Source organism: Ambystoma mexicanum, chromosome 6q (genome assembly GCF_040938575.1).
Source record: "Ambystoma mexicanum isolate Mex_15411 chromosome 6q, UKY_AmexF1_1, whole genome shotgun sequence".
Lineage (NCBI taxonomy): Eukaryota > Metazoa > Chordata > Amphibia > Caudata > Ambystomatidae > Ambystoma > Ambystoma mexicanum.
In genome coordinates, this window is record NC_090937.1 from 96,186,706 (window position 1) to 96,207,496 (window position 20,791).

The 20,791-nt window shown below is 42.7% G+C and overlaps 1 protein-coding gene across 2 annotated transcripts in view; it reads left to right on the forward strand.

Moving 5' to 3' along the window:
• LOC138515804 (broad substrate specificity ATP-binding cassette transporter ABCG2-like) overlaps positions 1-20,791 on the forward strand; it is a 961,595-nt gene that overhangs the window by 821,315 nt on the left and 119,489 nt on the right. For both annotated transcript variants that reach the window (XM_069630540.1, XM_069630541.1), the window contains one exon: positions 12,546-12,700. In XM_069630540.1, the coding sequence (XP_069486641.1) occupies positions 12,546-12,700 (155 nt within the window). The remainder of the gene's footprint in view (positions 1-12,545; positions 12,701-20,791) is intronic.

The following is a 20,791-nucleotide window of genomic DNA, read 5'->3' on the forward strand; positions in this document are numbered from 1 at the left end:
TTTAGCTGTTTCATTTTTCATCAGGTTATCTAGTGCAGTGGTGATGCCTCCAGCCTACAAATCTGCCGACTGCCGTTTGATCCCCGAGGTCTGATCCCTGAGGTCGGCATTAATTGATCAATTCAAAGAGGACTTTCAATGTTTCTCATTTTAGCTGGGAGGACTAAGTCCACCCTTTGAATGAAGTGGGGGGACTCCGTCCCCGTGTGTACCCTCGACTTGAGCCCTGCACTTACGGATGTACAACTTCTGAATTTGACCCTGTAGAGGAGCTACATTTTTTGGCTTTTCACACAAAACTGTTGGATCTGAATCGACAGTGGCTGAGAAGACATTTGATCTGCAATAACATTTGATCTGTTTCGGAGGCAATGATCTTTTTGTCCTGTGTTGATGTACGTTTTGTACGTGACTTATGTGAGTATATTATCGCCTCCTTTAAGCGTTTGGATTGACATTTGTAACTCAGTTTTTATTTGCACGTTTGGTAATAGGAGCATATTGTATATTTTAACCCATTATTTTAACTGTCCGTTTATTTTTGGATAGTGTTGACATTTTTTTTGTAAATGGGATAAACCAAAATAAAGTATACATTTCTTTTTTTTTAAATGGACCCTATTTAATTCAGAAGAGCATGAGAATAATGAGGTAGTGGAGGACCAGGGGGACGTGTCCCCGGAAACACCATGGCATTTGGAAGAAGCGCTATCTAGAGTCAACTTAAGTTCTGTAGACTAGTCGCCTAGTTCAGGGGCGCCGAGTACACGGGTGCTCCGGGGCCCGGGCACCCGCCGGCAGAATGAAGTCGGGGCTGAGCTTCCCCTGGGCCGGAGAGATGAGACGCAGTATGGATGGCCCTTTGTTCCATCCACACTGTGTCTCGCTCTCTCTCTGGCGGCCCGGGTGAAAGCCGGGTAAAAAACGATGTTTAAAAATTGAGGGACGGATGCAAAGCAAGAGGCTCCTGTTTTGCATCTGTCCATCAATTTCTAAAAATCGTTTTGGTTTGAGTGTACTTCTACATCTGTACACCCGGGTGCACGGATGTAGAGGTACACACAACCCAAAACGATTTTTAGAAATGGAGGCACAGATGCAAAGCAAGTCTGTCCCTCAATTTCTAAAAATGTTTTTGGGTTGGATGTATTTGTACATCTGTGCACCCCTCTTGCATTGCATCTGCGGAGGGAGGTGGCAGGGAGAGGGCAAATGAGACTGTTTGCATGTCTCTGAGTGTGTACGTGGTGAGGGTGAATGCTATGGGTGAGGAATGGAGGTGTTGAGGGAGGTAGCCCCCCTGAATTCTAACGAAGGTAACAGCTTGGGAGAGGGCAGGAGTGTGGGGTGAGGTGTGATCACCTTCTTGGGGGGGATTAGTGGGGTCGGGGGCAGTAGAATGTGATAATTCGGTCTTTGGAAGACCACACAAATCGGCCGAAATAAATCAGTCTTTTTTGTATTTGTTCTTCAAAATACATAATTATCACATAGACCCCAGTATAGACCTTGCCACTGTTGAGCTTGTTCAGTGTAATAGCATTCAATGGGACAGTACTTGCAGGGCCTAATGGTGCAGAGCTAATGGGCTTCTTTACGTTTAAAGAGACAGTAACAGCACTTCTCAGCAGGGCTGTGTAATCTATTTTCTACTAGAGCTGCCATATTTGAAATGGGGCAATGCTGGTACTCCTCAGTTAGCTCGCTAAACAGGGCTTCTATAATTGTAATACTATGCTTTTGTTGAGGCAATGCAAGTTCATCTTAGTGGGGCTGCTATACTTTTGATGAGACAACATCAGCACTTCTAAATTGAGCTGCTACACTCTTATTGACAAGGCCCCAGCACTTCTCAGCAGATTTATTTATTTTTATTGGTTATTTATAATGTGCCTAATATCCAGAGGTTTCTAAGCGCGGACCGAACCTGTGTTGCTCCAAGTCGTCTTGCTTCCAAGGTGAGCATGTTGCCCCTGAGCTATGCTCCCAAGACTCTGAAGATCTGAAGTACATTTAATGATACAGAACCAGAACTATTGAGCAAGTCTAACATCATCTTCATCATCATCAGAATAACTCAACACAGTTGTGGTTATACAAGAGCTAATATATTTAAAGGGATGGAATTACTCAGAATGTAGCAGCAGCACCATTCAATAACCCAAAATGCTTAAGCATAGTTAATGTGAAAATACTACACTTCTCACCATTGGGACAGTACTGCCAAGGCTTCTACACCTTTTATGGGGCAGCAATGATACAGCCTACTGGACAGCTTCACTTTTAATGGCACTTCTCAATAGGACTGCTATACATCAATAGGAAAGGACCAACACTAACCCGCAGGGAATTGCATACTCTGGATGCCAACGAAGCAGCACTTCCACCCACCACATCTGCTTTATTTTTAATGGCACAGTGCGTGTACTTCTCAGCCATTCTGCTTTACATTAAAACAGACCAAATTGTCATTTCTCAGCAGGACTGCAACACTATGCCATTGTGTTCTGTATGTTGAGTGCTTCTTCACCACCAATGTGGGTTCATGGCACTCTACCAGTGTCTAAATAGTAGATCTGGCTACATTCAATTGGCAACAAGCATGTCCCGAGCTGCCTGCAGTACATAAACTGCTGCTCAGAATGTTGGAAGCCGTGATGGGCAAGGGATAGAAGGCTCAAGCCTGTAGGATAGCACAATCAGAAGGGTCTCAAAACCTGCTCACTCATTCTGGAGTGAGGGGTCATGGGGCAAACAGAGCCTGATCCCACATACAGGGGGTTGTTACCCCTTTATCTCTCCCGAATGAAAGAATGAGCTCTCTCAGACACAAGTTATCAGTGTTTTAACAGAAATATAATTGTCTTCCCAAATGGGAGACTGACTCCATTAATATACATGGGGTCACTGAGATGACCAAGAGTGAAACTGTACGTTCAGTTGTGAGATTACCAGCAACGGGTATACTATGCTTCAAGGAGTGAGGTGCCCACTTAATATATCGCACTGTTTAAAGGTGAGAGACCCACCCTGGATGCTTGCCCAAAGATCCTTGGCCAGAGTTTCACACTGAAGAAGTGAGCATGTGATCCAGGGTCTGCAGCTCACACAGGCACATGGGATTCCCATGCACCCACTTGTGAGATTTGCACCAAATTAGTGAGATTGTGCTCCAAGGTAGGAGGCACAAGCACAGTCTTTGTTCTGAGGTTTGACACACTCACAGGATGGGATCGCATTTCGTTCTCCCATCCTAGTTGTGTTCCTCTGCCTTTTGAGGGCTACTACAACCTGGATGATTATAGAGGGGTGGAGTAGGGGCAGTGTTGGCCTACTGGAATGCAACTGGAAGGCTTAAACCTCCTTCTTACTTGACTTTTGTATATGCAGTACATGCTAGCCAATGTTTCCACTGTTCAGCGCCCCCCACCCTCCTCGCACCAAGTTGGCCACTATGTGCAAATGCGGTCATATAACTGCTGGTGATGTCACTTCCTATATTTGGGCACCCCCCGGGAAATTCATAAGTCGGCTCCCCTGTCCTACATCAATGAAAATGGTGGAGTATAACTCATAACTCATTTATGAAGCAGTTTGATCCACAGTGGGAGGGGCAAAACTCATCTGTCCTTCATGCCTTAAATGGTGTTTTGTCTTCATTCGTTTACCTATATGTAAATATTAAAATGGAAGTAAAGATGCATAAAGTCATTCTTGAATCAGTTACCAAAAAATGGGACACTATTTCTAAAACGGATGAACTATGTAATTATTTTAAAAGAATCAATCAGGAGAAAATGCACACCAAGGATGGCAGACGTTACAACCTCTTGAACCTGTTGAACCGGCTCGAGCTGTCAAAGTGAGCAGGAGAGGTTGGGAGCAATGGTCCTCTACTTTTTTCTATTACGTTTTACCATTCCCATACTTTTATGTTAAAAAGAAACTGTTCCAGAATGGCTTCAATTTAAAAAAAAAAGTGTAGGAAGAATTTGTAGCTTCCACTTCATTCCCTTAAACAGCACTAGTCACTTTTGTATGGGGGTTTAGATTGCGCCTGGGAGGGAGGTGGTGATGGGAGTTTTGGGAGCGAGGGCAGGCCAGCAGGGAACATAATTCCACTACTTCTTTTCGTACACTTTGACCACTGACCGGCTCCTGTGTTTATTGTGGAGCAGAGACCAACTGATATTGCAATTCCACAAGTGAGCTCTGCTGTGGATTTAATAGCACCCGCCAAGCCATTAAGCTCCAAGGGGTCTATGCGGAGAAAGGTGAAAATAAACATGGTAAAAGCAAATGTCATTGCTGAAGAGACCAATGTCCCAACAGCTCATGTTGAGGAGTGTGTCAAGTCGTGCAAGAAGAGCATTATTAGTTAACGAGGAATCCCGGTAGTTAGTTATCCACTTGGGCGTGGAATTAAAAAACTACTCTGTCTATACCCGGGAGGTGAAAACGTCAATATATAATAGGAGACAGAGTTCAATAACAGGTAGTACACCACCATCAGGTATCTAAAATACTTAATAAATCTTTAATACACAAAACAATTCTAAATCACATCACTAATATCAGAGCATACATTCCTATACATAAACTCTATTAAGATCAACATCTAAAAAAGAAAGGATTTCGTCAATTTCCAACAAATGGTAAGGTGACACATAAATATATAATACATTCAGCAAATTAATAGCTATGTAGTACAGTTTCTGATTATTATTTGATAATATCAGTTGGTCTAATCCTGTAAACATCCAGGACGTTGTCTCGACATGTTTCTGTTCTTGGTAGGATTACTCAGAGAACTTTCATCAGGAGAGTTAATAAAAATCACGAAAATCCAAATTAAAATCATAAACTGTTATGTCAGTGGAACAGTATAGAGTACACATGCAACCTGTAGATAAAAAAAGAAGGAGAAGGACAGATAAGGAGCTTGGAAGTAGCTATGGAGTATCTGTCAAGTTCCCCTTAGGGGGAAATAAGAGTACCAGACGATGGGTTATAATTACCTTTCGTGGTGCTCTTGGGGGCTCACAACATAAGTAAATCAGGTTGCAGTCAGCTAAAAAATAGCTGAAAATCTGTAATAAATACATGAAAAACCTAAATCAGTGTTTTTCAAAGGAGCTAAAAAACGGGGTTTCAGAAATTCCATAGTTACTGTCAAAAGAAGTTGTATAAAGTAGAGCTCACCTGACAATAAATCAGAAAAGTGAGCTGTGCGATTATTCGTGGCAGAAGGAGGAGGAGCTCTTCAACTGGATCTACTCGAGAAAAACTGTGGCCATTACTAGTAAGTAAATAGATCTGCAGGGTGTGGCCAATGGCGTATCTACAGCGGGAAAACAGAGGCACAATCCTAAATGAAGTGTGATCTCTAGACACTTAGTATAACTCTTTTATTAGTGAGGCTATGTGCCACCATAGAGAGAGACAAGTGGGTAGTCAGCATATATGACTCGATATATCAGTGACATTATTGCAAAAGGACTGTAGCGTGTGGGGAGCACTGTGTCCCTGTAAGCACCTAAAAGCTGTGACCAGGGGCGTGAACAGTTAAGTGCAAACCAGAAGAGACCTGGAGCCCGTGGGTGGAGAGGTGGGCTAGCCCAGGATTCGAGGTGGCATAGGCACGCATTTATGTAGAAAAAGCCAGATGCAGTGAAGAAAACTGTACAGAATAAGGGCAGAGCGACACCTGCGTGGTTAAACTATATAGTGCAAACCCAAACGCTTACCACCTGGTTTCTAGGCTTCATCGGCTCGTTTTTATAAAACTAACTGGAGTTGCTCGCAAAATGCGAGAAGTCCACAAATGTCCTTGGTACAAGTCTGCGTCTACAAAAATGGAAGCAGAGGGTTATACATAACTAAGCACCCCGCATCCGTTGCTAATAGCAACTGTAGACTGGTGTTATGCCCTGGCGTGGTGCGGCGTTAACATACCTTAACGGCGTTATCCCGGATCGCAGATAATGTGAAAGACTCTAGTGCAGTGCTCGAGCTCTCCGCCAGCGTCTCTTGCAGGGGCGCGTTACAGTGGCACTGTGTGTACATTGGTTTCCATGGTGATCCTACGTGCTTGCACTCGGAGCTCCGAACGTCAAGCTACGTAGTTGGAAAAAAGGACGGCCATATTAAGACGAGTCCGGTCATAGGAAACACAAATAACTAGAGTCCTTAAAGTGACATATTGTTTAAGTTGGTTACTATGGTGATCTAGTATGCCTGCGCTCGAAACTCCGAACGTCAAACTACGACTTTGGAAAAACAATCAGCCAAAATGAGACATGTCCAGTCATAGAACACACAAATAAATGGGGTGGAGCTAAATAATCTCCATTAATATCATTCTGGCCTTGCCTGAAGGAAGTCAGCGAGATCAGCAAGGCAATTTTGCATGGGGAGATCTGGTGACGCATGAGGCCCTCTAAGTAAAATAGTACAGGAATCGGGGGATCTCTGTTTGCTATGGTGCTCGCCCAAAGAGGCCAGCTACTGTACGTTAGACACTTAAATTCCTGGTCTACAATAACATTATATGTTGGTATGGGGTTTATATGCAACAAGGGAGTTGGTATAAATATAGCTCATGCATCTCTAATATGTCACACTGAAACATTATCGACCACATATTAAAATCCCATTGTTAAAATGTACTGTCCATCATGGTGTGCAAATCAACTTAAATACCCGCTAACCTAAGTGGTACGGTACCATACATGAAGTGATTGATGGTTACTCATACATCTTCTGGAACCCAATGGAGAAATAAACCTATTCTCACTGGTTTGCTTCAATTTTCACATTACATGGCATATGATAACTTTGTGATCAAACATTTAGGTTCCGTGTAGTTCAAGAAAAAGTGCCTGTTAGCTAGAATACATCTTCTAATTCACATCGACAAAGATTTTGTATCACTAATGTACTTCGATTCTAGGTTTACATGGCATATGTTGGCTACATATTTAGACCTTGTATCATACAGAAGCAAGTACATATTAGATGGAATTTGTTATTTGGTTTAGGAAGCACATAGTACATAATCATTGGCGAATTTTGTGCCATTCTACAGAGTCATTCAGACCTCTAGTATCACTTTGTAATCAGAAAATCATTTCTTGTTCCTTCCTTAGAAGTCTATTCTCTAAAGTTTGTGGGTTGCCACCTGTTAGTGTCAAAAGTATAGTCCAGGTAAAGTCTTCATATTCGTGTTTGGCCTGGATAAAGTGCTTAACCATTGACCGTACTTTGATTTTACGTATGGTTTTGCCCACATAGATCAGGCCGCATCTACATTTAATTAGGTAAACCACATAATTGGTGTTGCAATTAGTTAGGGTTTTTTGTGTCCAAGGTTTGGAAAGTCCTACATCGATCTCTTTACTTTTGTAGGTGAGTTTACATACTCCGCAGTTTCCACACTAGCTCCCCTCTAGGCCATTGACATTATTGTGTTGGAATGCATGCGGACATACTCATTTAGTGGCAATGATGAGTTGGGTAATTACATGAAGCTCTATGACATGTTGTTGAACGAGCCGGTAATGGATGGATAGTGTCTGGCGTTTTTGATCCGCAAGGTTAGGGAGAGGTGGACGCCCTTTGGGGGGATATTGGCTGTGGTCAGATTTGGGCCAACCATTACTATGCATACATTTTTTAATATACAATTTGGGATGCTGGCTATTGAACTAAAAATAAAGGTGGAGGACGTTTTGAGCTTGTTGCTAGTGGTACATGTATAATGGCATGCAGGTGTTGCTTCACTGACCCTTTTTCTGGAATCCATGCAAAAGTTTATGGAAAACTGGCTCCTTCAGCATCCATTGGGCTATTATATCGTGGTGGGTGATTTTAACTGCACCTGCGTCTTTGATGGGTGTGAGGATGTGGTAAACCTAGGAGTAGGTCGGACTAAGAATCACTCTTAACAAATGATGAATTGCAGATTGTGCTTGTCTTGTTTATCTTCGCTAGGGCTGTGCCCGCTAGATGGCAATATAGTTGGAGATTGGGATTTAAAGGCTACATGGAATAGTTGTGTGCACTCCTCAGTGATTCACTTTGTTGATCAGCAGTTGTTATAGAAATGCAAACATTTGAATGTTGTAGAGTCCATATCAAGTGACCATAATATGTTGACCTCAGAATTCTCCTTTCAAAAAGATGGTTATTCTACAGGATTACCCAGAGAGGTGTTGGTCTAATTTAGGGAAAAATCGAGTTAAATGGAGTCGGCAAACAATGGGGAGATTTAATAGGATCCTGCAGGAGGTTACTTCACTCACCAGTTACGAATGGAAAATATTACCTTTGGGTCAGAGTGTTTTCATCATTAAACCGATAAATGAATAAAAGATCTATTCTGTAAGAAACCAACTAGAACACTGGTCAAAGGGGAAGTTAAAGGTCATGTGCATGCTTTTGACCATGAGATTAAAACGGAAGTCCCAGATGCAGCAACAGGTTAGGAAACTGCTTAATTCCTTCATGGGTGTGACATCGACTTTTTAGCAATTTAAAAAGTTAAACAAAAGTACCATAGGCATGCCATAGACCGAAAACAGAAATATGGTGGGGAGATCTCCAAAAATGGGCGGAAGCTGAGACTGCAGTATGGCAGGAAGCTAGTAATACCGGAGGGGATGAAGAAGCTGAAACCTTGATAGCTTGGAAACATTTAATACCCACACTGTTTGGGCCCATACAAGACGGGATGAGTGATCAGGACCAAGCAAAGAATATGGAAGAGGGAACACCCCCGCAAGTTGAAGGATCAGAATGCGAAGCGGAGTAGGCTCTAACGGGGGGGAGGGAATGGGAGATGCAGTAGAAATGTTTGAGCCACACAAAATTGAAGTGAGGTAATATGTACTGCATATTTGGTTTTGTGGTGTTTGTTTGAAATAAAATCAATCAAATTGTTTTTTAAAAAAAAGAAAAAAGTATCATAACTGGGTGAACAATCATAGGTGGAAACTCATAAACAAGACAGTGAAAATATGTTAAATACCATAGAGAGGAAGGATATTTCTGGTTTTTGGTCACTAATCAATCATGTGGGCAGTAGCCAAGCTAGTTTACAGGCAAATGTTATCCAGGAGGAGGAATGGGCGGATAACTTTAGAGGTAAAATCAACATTCATAATCTGAAACCTGTGTCTAATGATACTCAGTACCGGCATGATGGTTGGTGGACTATGGCTTTTGATAGTGAGGAAATTCTTTTTAGAATGCAAAGGGCGAGTTTGTCATCAGCCATGGGACCCAATAAATTAACCAATGGTTTGTTTAAAACTGCCGTTGAAGTCTGGGCAGTCATTGTGGATATCTTTATTTAAGCAGATATTAATAAAGAAGATTTTTCCAGAATCAAAGCATATGTCCTATGTGTTGCCCATTTATAAAAAATGTACACAAATCGATCCCAGGAATTACAGAACGATAATGCTGAAGGACGCGTATAATAAGATATTTGCGTCTTTAGCATTGTTGTACCTGGAAACCTGTGCTACGGATAGTGGTATCTTGAAAAAGTATCAGGCTTAATTCAGACATGGCCATGGAACAGCACTGAATGGTCTTATTTTGAAGGGTATGTAAGATCTAGCCTGGGGCCATATGCATGTTAATATATCTGCAGCCTCAGTGGATGTTACCTCAGCATTTGATCTCATAGCTGGGGAGCTACTGTGGAGAAATTTGCAGACTGAGGCATACCAGAAGGATTATTACGAATACTTGTGAAATGACATACACAATCTAATATCCAAATGAATGGAAATCTTTCAAGGAAGATTGAGACAATGGTGGGTCTGAGGCAGGGCTGCGTTTTATCCCCTTGTCTCTTTCATTTATTTACGGTGGATTTGGATGATCATCAAATTCAACCTTCATTTATTGCTCCAAAGTTAGGGAACCAACATATAAAATGGATATCTTACACAGATGATTTCACGTTGTTCCATTGTACCAGTATTAGTCTTCAGCAGATGCTGGTGGCATTTGCCAACTTCGTAAATATGAATGGTTTATTGATTAAGCCACAAAAAATGATGAAATTACAATTTACAGCTTGTAAGGGGTCCCCCAGCTTTAAGTGGGTTACTAATTAAGAGCGTATAAATAGAGTGGTCAACTTGATCTATCTTGGATTCCCATTCCAAAGTAAGCCATCAATGAATGGTTTCTGGAATTATATGAGGAATAAAGCAATTGTGCTGACTGATCAATTGAGAAAGTATACAATAGGTTTTGCACATTTTCATTGGTTCCATTAATTAACTTTTATCAAAGGAAAATCATCCCAAAGTTACTTTATGGTACCGAGATGATGCAACTTTGGGTGCTGAAGAGGCTAGAGAAACTGGAAGCCACCATTTGGAGGCAAGCTTTGGGCCTACCCAATTGCACACAGATAACCTTCATACCATTTGAACTGGGCTTAAAGTCCCTGGAAGTTAGAGCGAAATGGAATCTTCTCCAAATGTTGCATATAATTGGTATGCCTATGAGTCAAACCTTATATAGCGATTTGGAGATGTTGAGGATTAATAAGAGTCATGGTACAGTGAACCAAATGGTTGATTATTGTAAGGAGGTATTGAATGGCATATGATGTACCATGAATGATTTCTGTGCTGCGCCAGGGCAAGTTCAAACCGTCCCATATGATGCTGATTGTATTACAACCACAGATGCAATGCACGATTATAGCTCCATATTGTATCTTGCTACATCACACAAAATGTTGGATTCAGTGGTGCCTTACTTAACCTGTTTTCCAAATGCTAATGCACCAAGTAACCTTTTGAGATTTCGTGTAAACTTACTGGAGAAATTATGGATAGAAGGGGACAGACATTGAGGGATTGTGCGTACTGTCGCCACTGTACTACACCGCTGAGATAGACACACGGCATCATATGTTTCCGTTATGTTCATCTTTATTTTTTTATAGAATGCTCTGCTTTTGGAAATGTGTCTACAACACTGATTCTGTTGATAATGATGTTTTGTGGAACAGACTGCTAAGTTCAGCACCATCTTCAGTTGCCATTGCCATTTGGGGTTCTATAATGAATTTAAAAGTATATACATGTTAGAGACCATGAGAAACAAATACATTTTAATTTATTTGGGTTTATAATAAATGTATTTTAGTGGACATGGATATTGTTCTTAAATATGAGATCCTTTTGGATCGATGTTGGTGAATTTGATGTGTTTGTTATAATATATCTGTGCGTTTCATCCATGATTGTAAAGGCTAAAGTATTTTAACCAAATACAAATAAAACAAATTATAAAAAGGCATTAAGTTTGACTGAGGTCATGGCTGGGATTTTCAACTAATAACACAGGCTTTTCAGGCATGTCTTTGGGCCATGGTCCTCAGTCATTGCATCTCTATGCCAAACTCCACCTCCAGAGATGGACACTCACAGGTCAACATGTCCGAAAGTTGGTCTAGTGTCAGCCATTTAGGAATGTGCTAGGCCGCAGGCTCCTCCTTATCACTTCCCCCTTCTTCCTTTAAAGAGCTCACCTACTCTCCCCCTCCTCGGTACTCCTAACTCCCACACTCCCCACTACTTTTAATCCTTATTTTGGGTTGGGCCGCAGGACACCTAGTTGTTTAATGATTTACACATGTGGGTAACATCTAAATGTGCAAGATGACTGGGGCTCAGTCAAAGGAACTACAGATTTTGCAGGTGCAAATTTAGTTGCCTAGAGGAGTGCGTCATGGTTTCTCTAGCTTAGGGCAACCAGCTGAAATTTTTAAGACTATAGCCCGTATTTTGAAAGTACATTGTGGACCATGGCGGTGGCTGCTGCCAACCAGCACTACGTGCCTTTTTTTCTCCAAATCCGCTCTCCCACTCCTGGCATTTTTCCATACAACCTCTCATCTCTAATCGTAACCGAATCAGTGCTCTGCGGCTGCGTGCGGTGGGTCTCGCAATGGAGAGTGCATGCAATATTAGAGGACCTGCGGTTCTCGGAAAGCCATCCTTCCCACTCATAATTACAAGCTCCGTGGATACCTACAGTTCCAGGTCCAGGTACTGCCGGACAATATTTTCTCTTATGCTCGGGAAGTAATTTCCACCCACCTGGCAAAGTGTCTGCAGAGGTACTAGGATGAGTGGCACCCATGAGGCTAGGGTTGGACTGGAAAACCTACGGTATCTGCCCTGTTCCACCTCCGCGGCCTACTTCACATACCGGGTGCCGTACCCAGCTTTCATGGTCTCCCCAATCCAACCTCTAGCCTCTAGTATGGGTCTTCCTCACAAGTCTCCCTCAGATCGTAAACGAATCTTGTCACCTTTGTTGAACCACTGCTGCAGCATCAAGGTAAAATTTATATTTTTTATATTTAAAGCATTTGGGTTGCATTTCAAATGTCAGCATGTGTAAACAAAATAACTTTTTACCATATATTTTAACAGAATGCGAAACAAACCTCTCTCTACCAAAAGATGGTATGGTGGTCATTAAAATAGATATATTTATTTCCCTAGGTTTTAAGGCAACTGCAGGATCTTTCCTTATCATGATGCTTACACTTATCATGGTCGCCCTGACATCTGCTTCAGCGGGACTTGCCATCGGCACAGGACAAGAATTTGTAGATCTAGCGAACCTTCAGATCACCATGAGCTTTATCTTGATGCTTGTGAGTTGTTGACAAACTTATCTCTGGATATTGCTTTTGTTCTCTGCTGATCTCCAGATTTTTATTTGCATTTATTTATTTATGGTAATATCACCATCAGAAATGTTGTACAGAAGATCCACGAAAAGCAGTGTTTATAGCACTTCTTTTGGGTAAGAAATAACTAGATTATAAGGAGGAGGGCTCCCTGTTTCAATCCCCAATAAACCTGCAAACCATTGAGCCTTTGGAAACAAGAATTAGCAAAGCCAACAGTTGTGGCTTTTATGTAGGTCATGTATGCATGGGATAGGCATTTGCTACGACCTGCCGTAATAATTCTATCTACCAATAATTTGGCAAGAGCTAGCAAATGATAATACTGCCTGGTAAGTGCCTATACAAGAGCTATAATTGTTGGCTTTGCCAATGCTTGTTTTAATAGGAATTTAGTGCAAGAGACAGATACAAGGAAACACTTCAAAAAGTATCACAAACTCTGGTTACCTGCATGTATTGTTTTCCCCACAGAGTTTACATAGCCCAATTGTTATGTTATCTTCTGCCATACTTTATGGCATTGAAGCACTTTTGCCTGTCAGAAATGCAAAGGAGACGTGTGCTAGAACATTCAGTAGTGGCGGGGAGGAGTAAAGTCGGGTAGATAGTTAGGGCGAGGGGCAGATAAGAGGCTCAGGAAGGCAAGCAAAGGAAAAGGAGGACGAGCTATGTGTACAATTGCACCAAAACTAGTGTGGGAATCAACTGTATTCTGTGAGGCGCAGTGCCGAAAGGAGAGATAGCTGGAGAAGAGGTATTTGCTGCACCAGGGATTATGTTAGAGCCATGCCCAAGAAAACACAGAGAACAAAGCCCTCCTGCTTACTTTCTTAGCCCCCAACATCATTTGGGAGGGGTTGTATGTCAGAAGTCCGAATTTGCAAAGTTTGCCAAAGCTACCTGAAAATCAAGCAAAAAAAACACACATTTATTTTGTTTCCTCATTTGTCATGGTTACCAAAACCCTAGGCTTCTGTTTTGTGCAAAGTGTTTAAAGACATGATGCCTCTGTATGGTTGAGCCGTGGTCAGACTTATGAGCCTTCTACAGTGTCATGGTGAGCTACGGCATGTAGAAATCATATCCAAGAAAACACATCATGTAAAGCTCTGCTACTGAATCTTTTAGGCCACAAACAGGGAGATTCGACAGATGGGAAAGCTGTAAGGCAATATGGGCACATTTAACTGAGGTTAGGGTTTCGGCCACTGCTTCCTTCCAGATTTCCTGGAGGTTCTTAGTCTTGCTCGGGCCTATAAGGTAACAGTTATATCGGTGTGTGAAGTAGGAATCTTCTTATTCTGTGGATGGGTGCTTAAGGGAGTTAATTTACATAATCCAGCCTTTCACTAGCCTTCTTAACATGGGCTGCAGTGTCTGTATCCTGTTAATAGAGGGTATTATGTGAATATTAGGTCAAAACAGGGGTGTATTGTCTTGTTAACGGATTAGATGCCCAAGTCTACCCTTCTGGTTTTTCTATTTTTTTGTTGCATGTTTAGGGGGTTGCTACCTGCTCTCTTATGGCTGCTTCAAAGGCGCTTGAAAGTAATACATTTAAAACCAAATATTATAATGAAAGTTCAACATAATATAACATGACCTAACCAGCTAGTATAAAAAGAAACCAACATCATATTTGACATTTAAAAAAATACATTTTTATTAATTTGCCTTCACTCCTCTCACTACTTCAGAAACGATCAAAATTATCAAAGACTTAAACCTTCAAGATGCAAAGGCGACATTTGACCTGCAACTTTCATTAATGATTGCGCAAATTAGTTAGCTCCCTTTATCACTTTACTTATCAACAGCTCTTTTGCGTCTTGTAAAGTACCCAACGAATGAAAAGAAGCCTCGGTATTACTGCTACTAAAACAAACAACATTGGACCCCAACATCCCAACTAATTTCTGACCCATCGCCACAGTGCCATTTCTATTAAATATTTTAGATCGGGTAGCCTACCTATGGATTCAAAAGCTTCTTGAATCAAATAATCTTTTAGGCCTGAGACAGTCCGGCTTCTGCTCAGGCCATGGTACGGAAACAGCACTCTTGGATCTAAAAACAAAAATGGATCAGATCAAGGGCAAAGGGGACCTCTGTATCCTCCTCCTGCTCGACCTGTCAGCAGCATTTAATCTGGTCAATCACAAAATACTTTGTCACCATCTAATAACAGCCGCCCAATTCTCCCCGAAGGTATAGAGTGGATTGAATAATTTCTTTCCAATTGCACTATGAGGGCTTTCTCTGACTCGTCAGCAGCCACTCCAGCCATAGTTTCTTGTGGTGTCCCACAAGGTTGTTGTGTGTCACCTACAATATATAATGCCTTCACCAAACATCTATTCGACAAACTAGACAATTTGTGTGTGACATATACAAATTATGCGGACAAACCCAAATGCTCCTACCTATCACAGGCTCCTATGACACTGATTCAGACACCATCAATAAAATCTACCTCATAATCCAAGCCTGGATGGCACAAAATTAACTATGTTTCAACGATGAGAAAACTGAGCTACTCAACATAGGTAGCATGGCCAATGAGATAAAAACATTAGGTCTCTACACTGACTCAACACTGACCTTAACAAGACAGGTCAATGCCATTGTCTCCTCCTCAGCCTATGCGTCCAAACTCCTTAGAGTCAGCAGACCCTTCCTTTCTTCTGACAATTGCATTACCCTGGCAACAGCTCTAATCCTCTCCAGGATCGATTATTGTAACTCGCTCTTTGCTGGAACGAATGTCAGAAACATTAGCAAACTCGAAGTCCTGCAGAATAATGGTATCATAGCAGCACCCAACATACCTAAACATTAACACATTTCGTCAACAAGACGTAACATTCACTGGCTCCCAATAGGAGACAGAATCAAGTTTAAAGTTCTCTTGCTTACTCACAAATGCCTCTCGAACAATGCCCCAGAATACCTCAATAATATAATTGTGAAATCCCAATCCAACAGACCTACTCGGTCCTCTTCCACTAGCCTAATCTCTACACTGAGAATCATGCAACAGAAAGCCGTGGATCCAGCTTCCCAGTGTTAGCTGCCAATTTCTGGAACTCCCTGTCATTATCTCTAAGAACTGACTCATTTTTTTGGTTTTTCCGAAAAAATCTTAAAGCTCTGTTATTCAAACAAGATGCTTGTTAGTCTTGCAACAAATAGGGTCTGTCTATCGATGTATTCCATGTAAATTGTGTAACTAGGGTATACCCCACAACTCTGCTTGATACTGTATACTGTAAGACACAAATGTATTGTACTGGCGCACCATACTGTGTCTTTTGGCACCGTTCATTGATTAAGCTGAAACGCATGTCTTTAACCAATTTCTTAAGCTTAAGCGCCTGGATACCCCATGCGTTATGTGCGCTATATACATGTTCAAATAAATAAATAAATACAATAAATGAATGTTTGCGCATCATATGTCGCAACATTCAAATCCCCGCCCCTCTCCTCCCCTCCCCTTCTCCCATACCCCCAAAGAAGATCCAGAGCATTCACTTTATTTAGAAGTATACACCCAGGCGACCAGTCCCTAGACACTATTTGAAGTTGTAACCTTTGTGGGTAGAAAGGTTGTACCAAGTTCTACTTCAGGTAGGTGAGTATTGGGCTCCAGTCCATGTGGAAGGTGGTGAAATCCTGTTGGAGCAAGCATGTGGCCCATTCCATCGCCTCAACGTCCCAAATTGTGTGAACCCATTTGTGGAAGATTGAGGTTTGATTGCTCTTCCATTTTTGTGCAGTTAGCAGCCATCCCGCTAGGAGTAGTAACATCAGTAGTTTTTATCCTCCTCTGGATTCCTCAGACCCAGAAGGCTGATGTCAGGTGAGATTATTTGCTGGTATTACACATTTTACTTATTTGCTTTAAAATTGAGTCCTAGAATGGTTTTATCTTTAGGCAGTCCCACAAAATATATTTCCAAGCTTGTTCATCCTCTACAACATGCCAGGAAGAACTGAGAAACATATCATGCAGCCGGGCCGGGGTCTAGTGCCATCGAACCATTATTTTGTACCACATCTCTCTGAGTTGTATGGCTCGAGTCATTTTAAGCATATGGGCCTCATCACGAGTTTGGCAGTTTCGCTGTGTTAATTGTGCAGGGATACCACCAACACAAATTGTGTTACCGCTACTCTGTCCGGCACTATGAGCACCGGATCACGAGTAGCGCTAAGGCGGTAAATCCCCATTCCCATTGGGTGCATTGGACCCATTGGGGTTAGGGGGCGCTATTAGTGCAGAAAATTCCATCTTCGCCGCCTCATTCACCTCCAGCTAACAGCTAGAGAGGAATGCGTCTTGGTAGAGCCCAACACGTGATTGGGCCAACCCTTAAATGCAGCAGTAATAGTGTTATCGCCACATTTAAGGGCTACCATACAACTTGTGATGAGGCCCAGTCTTCAGAGCATCTCGCACCCTGCCTTGGGTATTTTGTGCCCCATAGGGGATTCCCAATACTTCATATGAGCCAGGTCTCAACCGGCCTACCCTCTGTGAACAGTATGTACAGAGAAGAGATCAGTTTCTTCAAGCCCATTTGTAAACCCAGGAATCTCTCAAATTGAGTGAGCCCCCGGAAGGCTGCCTCCTTGCATTCTTGCTCTAAGATGCAGCACCGTAATTGAAGGTAGCAAAGAAGTTCTTCTTGCATTCCTCACAGGATTTTGATCACTAAGCCCTTGAATATGTAGCTTAATCTACAACAATCCGCCGTTTACCATTGTTTAAAGGCTATTGATTACAAGTCCAGGGCGAATTGTGGGTTTCTAAAGAGGAAGTTAATGGGGAGTGGTGTGCAGTGATTGCATATTTCCTTATTAGTGTATCCAATATGTCCCCAACTAATCTTGTTATTTTGCTCAGATGCATGTGTGTGGCCTGTTCGACTTTTAGAGCCCCCTTCAGCTAATACAGAACAGGAGTGCAAGACTTATCCTTGCCCTCAGGCCCAGGGACTGCATCTCTCCAGCCCTAAAATCTCTCCACTAGCTCCCGGTTGCTCCAAGGATCAATTTTAAGACCCTCTGCATCATCAGCTAGGCTTTCTGGGGCCTGCCACTGCACTACATCCAACTCGCTCGTCCTGAATACCTTCCTGCTAGAGTCCTTTGGTCGTCTAGCTCTAACTCTCTGATGATCAGACACTTTTCCAAGCTGAGAGTGGGGAGTAGATTTCTCTCCTCCACAGTGCCTCCCTCTGGAATGGCCTCCCTGCCCCTCTCAGACTTGAGCCGGATCTCCTTAAGCTCTGTAAGCTTCTCAAGGCCTTCCATTTCTCTTCTTCCTTCCCTCTCCCCCGCCCCAGCTAATGTCCCTGTCTGCCTCTTGACTGGCTGCCTGGTTCCTCCACAGTTGTACAGGGCACCATGCCTGCCCCAGTCCAATCTACCTCTGCACTTGCTCTCCCCTAACCCCCCTCTAAACATGCACTTTTCCTTCCGGGCCCCTCCCCCCAATCTAGTCTGGCTAGTCCTGCACCCTTGTAGCCCTTCCAGCCTCTTACCTCAGACTTATCTCGTGGACCTTCCTTCCCCTGCACTCTCTGCTTTCACCTGGCTCTGTCCACTTGGCCTCCCCTGGCACTCACATTTTCTCACTGGCCCTTCCACCCTGACTGGCACTTCCCCACCCTCTCCCCTCCCTGCACTTCTCTTTACTGCACTTGCATGAAACGAATGTCACAAGGCCTAGTAGGATCGTTTTTGTTTTTGTCCTCCCTTTCCCCCATCGTCTTGTCTTGTTGCGCCTAGAAACACTTGTGTATAGGGGCATTATAAATACCCAATAAATAAATAAAACAAATAAATAGGACCTCATCCATTGGTCTAGCAACTGCTGCTTTATCAATTTACACCAAGATTTTACTGAAGTCCCTGGAAAACCATTCCCTTATGACTCAAATTTGTGTGGCTGCGTAGTATGTGATGAACTCTGGCAGTGCTAAACCCCTGCTTGGACCTACGATTTGTTTGAATATTATATGTGATCCTTAGTCTCTTGTTTTTCCATAAGAATGCTGAAGCTATAGAGGTTAGATGTTTGAAAAAGGAACTGGGTATTGGGATAGGTAGGGCCTGGAAGTAGGAAGATATTTTGATAGAAAACATCTTACCATCTCTGAAATTGTGAGAGGTCCCCATCTCTTAAGGTCCTCCTTAACCTTCTGTACCTGGCGGGAAGGATGGGTTTTACTACTAAGTACCTAATCCCTTCTGGAGACCAACTGAAGGGTGAGAAATTCCTTGCCTTTGCAAAATTATTTCTTCTAAAGACAGTTTGGGAATTGCCGACTTTTCTAGATTTACCTTAAGTCCTGCCACTTCCTTCAATGTTTGAATGCTTAAAGTTCGATTTGTATGGCTGTGAGGGAGTTAGCCGAGCCTGCTAGAGTTAAAAGTAAATCATCCACAAATGCAGAGACTTTATGCCCGCCCACTCCCAAAGGGGATCCCCTTAATGTATCCTGACATTCTTAGCCTGGTCAGAAATGGCTCTAGGTAGATCATGCACAGAAGGGGGCAGAGGGGACAGCCACTGCTTCGTGCCCCTGTTCAGTTGGGTTTTCTGTAAGACAGCTTTGTTGACCAGTATTCTCAATGATGGAGTGATAAAGTTAGATTTCACCATCTGCAGGAAGGAGCTGCTGAAGCCCATAGGTTCAAGGGTGGTAAACAGAAAGGACCATTGAACGTGGTAGAATGCCTTCTCGGCATCTAGGGGTGGGAAAACTGTGGTACGACCAGTCTTCTCCACTTTTTTCATAGAATGAGTAATTCATCTAATGTTATCACCAGATCTGGTAGTAAGGGGTCCAAACTGTTAGCCAGCACCTTTGTGCTGGGAAGCACAAGGCAAGACTGAGAAGCGATCTGGGTGCGGGGCCTTATTGCTCAGCAGGGTCTTGATAACATTGTGAACCTTCTCCTCTGTGACCTCTGCCTGTAATCTCAGTTGCTCTGTAGGGGTGATCTTGGGTAGGTGTATATTCTATAGATACTCACTTTGAGCTCCTATTGTGGTAGGTTCGAAGGTATAAAGAGCCTTGTAGAATTAACTAAACTCCTCCATTATTTCTTCTGTGTTCGTAATCCTGTCCCCCCTGATATTGTCCATTGCCGCAACATTTCTTGAAGCCCCTTTGTTCACGCACATCTCTAGCCAAACGTTTATCAGCTCTGTTGGCTTGTATAGTAGCGGTGCTTTGCGTGTAGTAAGGCTTGTTCTGCTCTTTTGGAGCACGCCAAGTTAAGCTGGCCGATCATCCCCCGATATGCTTTTAGATTATGACTTGGCAGAATTGTTCTCCAGGTTCTTATTGTGAGTTAATAAATCCTGCTCCAAGTCGTGTTCGAATTGTCAAAGCTGTTGGTGCCTTTGTGCTTTCATGGAGATTAATTCCACCGCCCCCCACAATACTGCTTTGAAAGCATTCTATGTTGTGTAATGCGAGGTTAGTGATGTAAGATTGTTCTTGAAATAATTACCAATCACTACATCTATCCTCTCGGTTATAAAACTAGGTCTCTGAGAAGCTTGGATAGGAAAACCATTTCTATATCCCACTTCTGCTTTTTGGTAGCCTTAGCTTACCTTGAACAGGGACATGGTCGGACAGGGAGATACTGCCTATCTATACCGCAACCACTCCGCCCAACAGTGGGGCTGCCTCCCAGACATAGACCATCCACAAGTGTGTTCTATGTACATTGGAGTAGAACCTGAATGCCTTTTCCGCACCTCTAGTTTCCCTCCAGTTTCCCTGAATTGCAGACTTTCCATACTATTTTGTAATGCTAAGTAGGGGACTGTATCTCCATGAGCCCGCCATGGCTCCTATCCAGGGTTGGGGACCATGCTTGGTTGAAATCCCCCATGAGAACAATTTCACCAGTAGCAAATTCACCAAGGAGGAACAAGGCATGACGAATAAAGTCATTGTGGCCGGAGTTTGGGGGGCATATATCGTGGCTACCATTACATGGGACACCCCACATTTTGCTTTTACA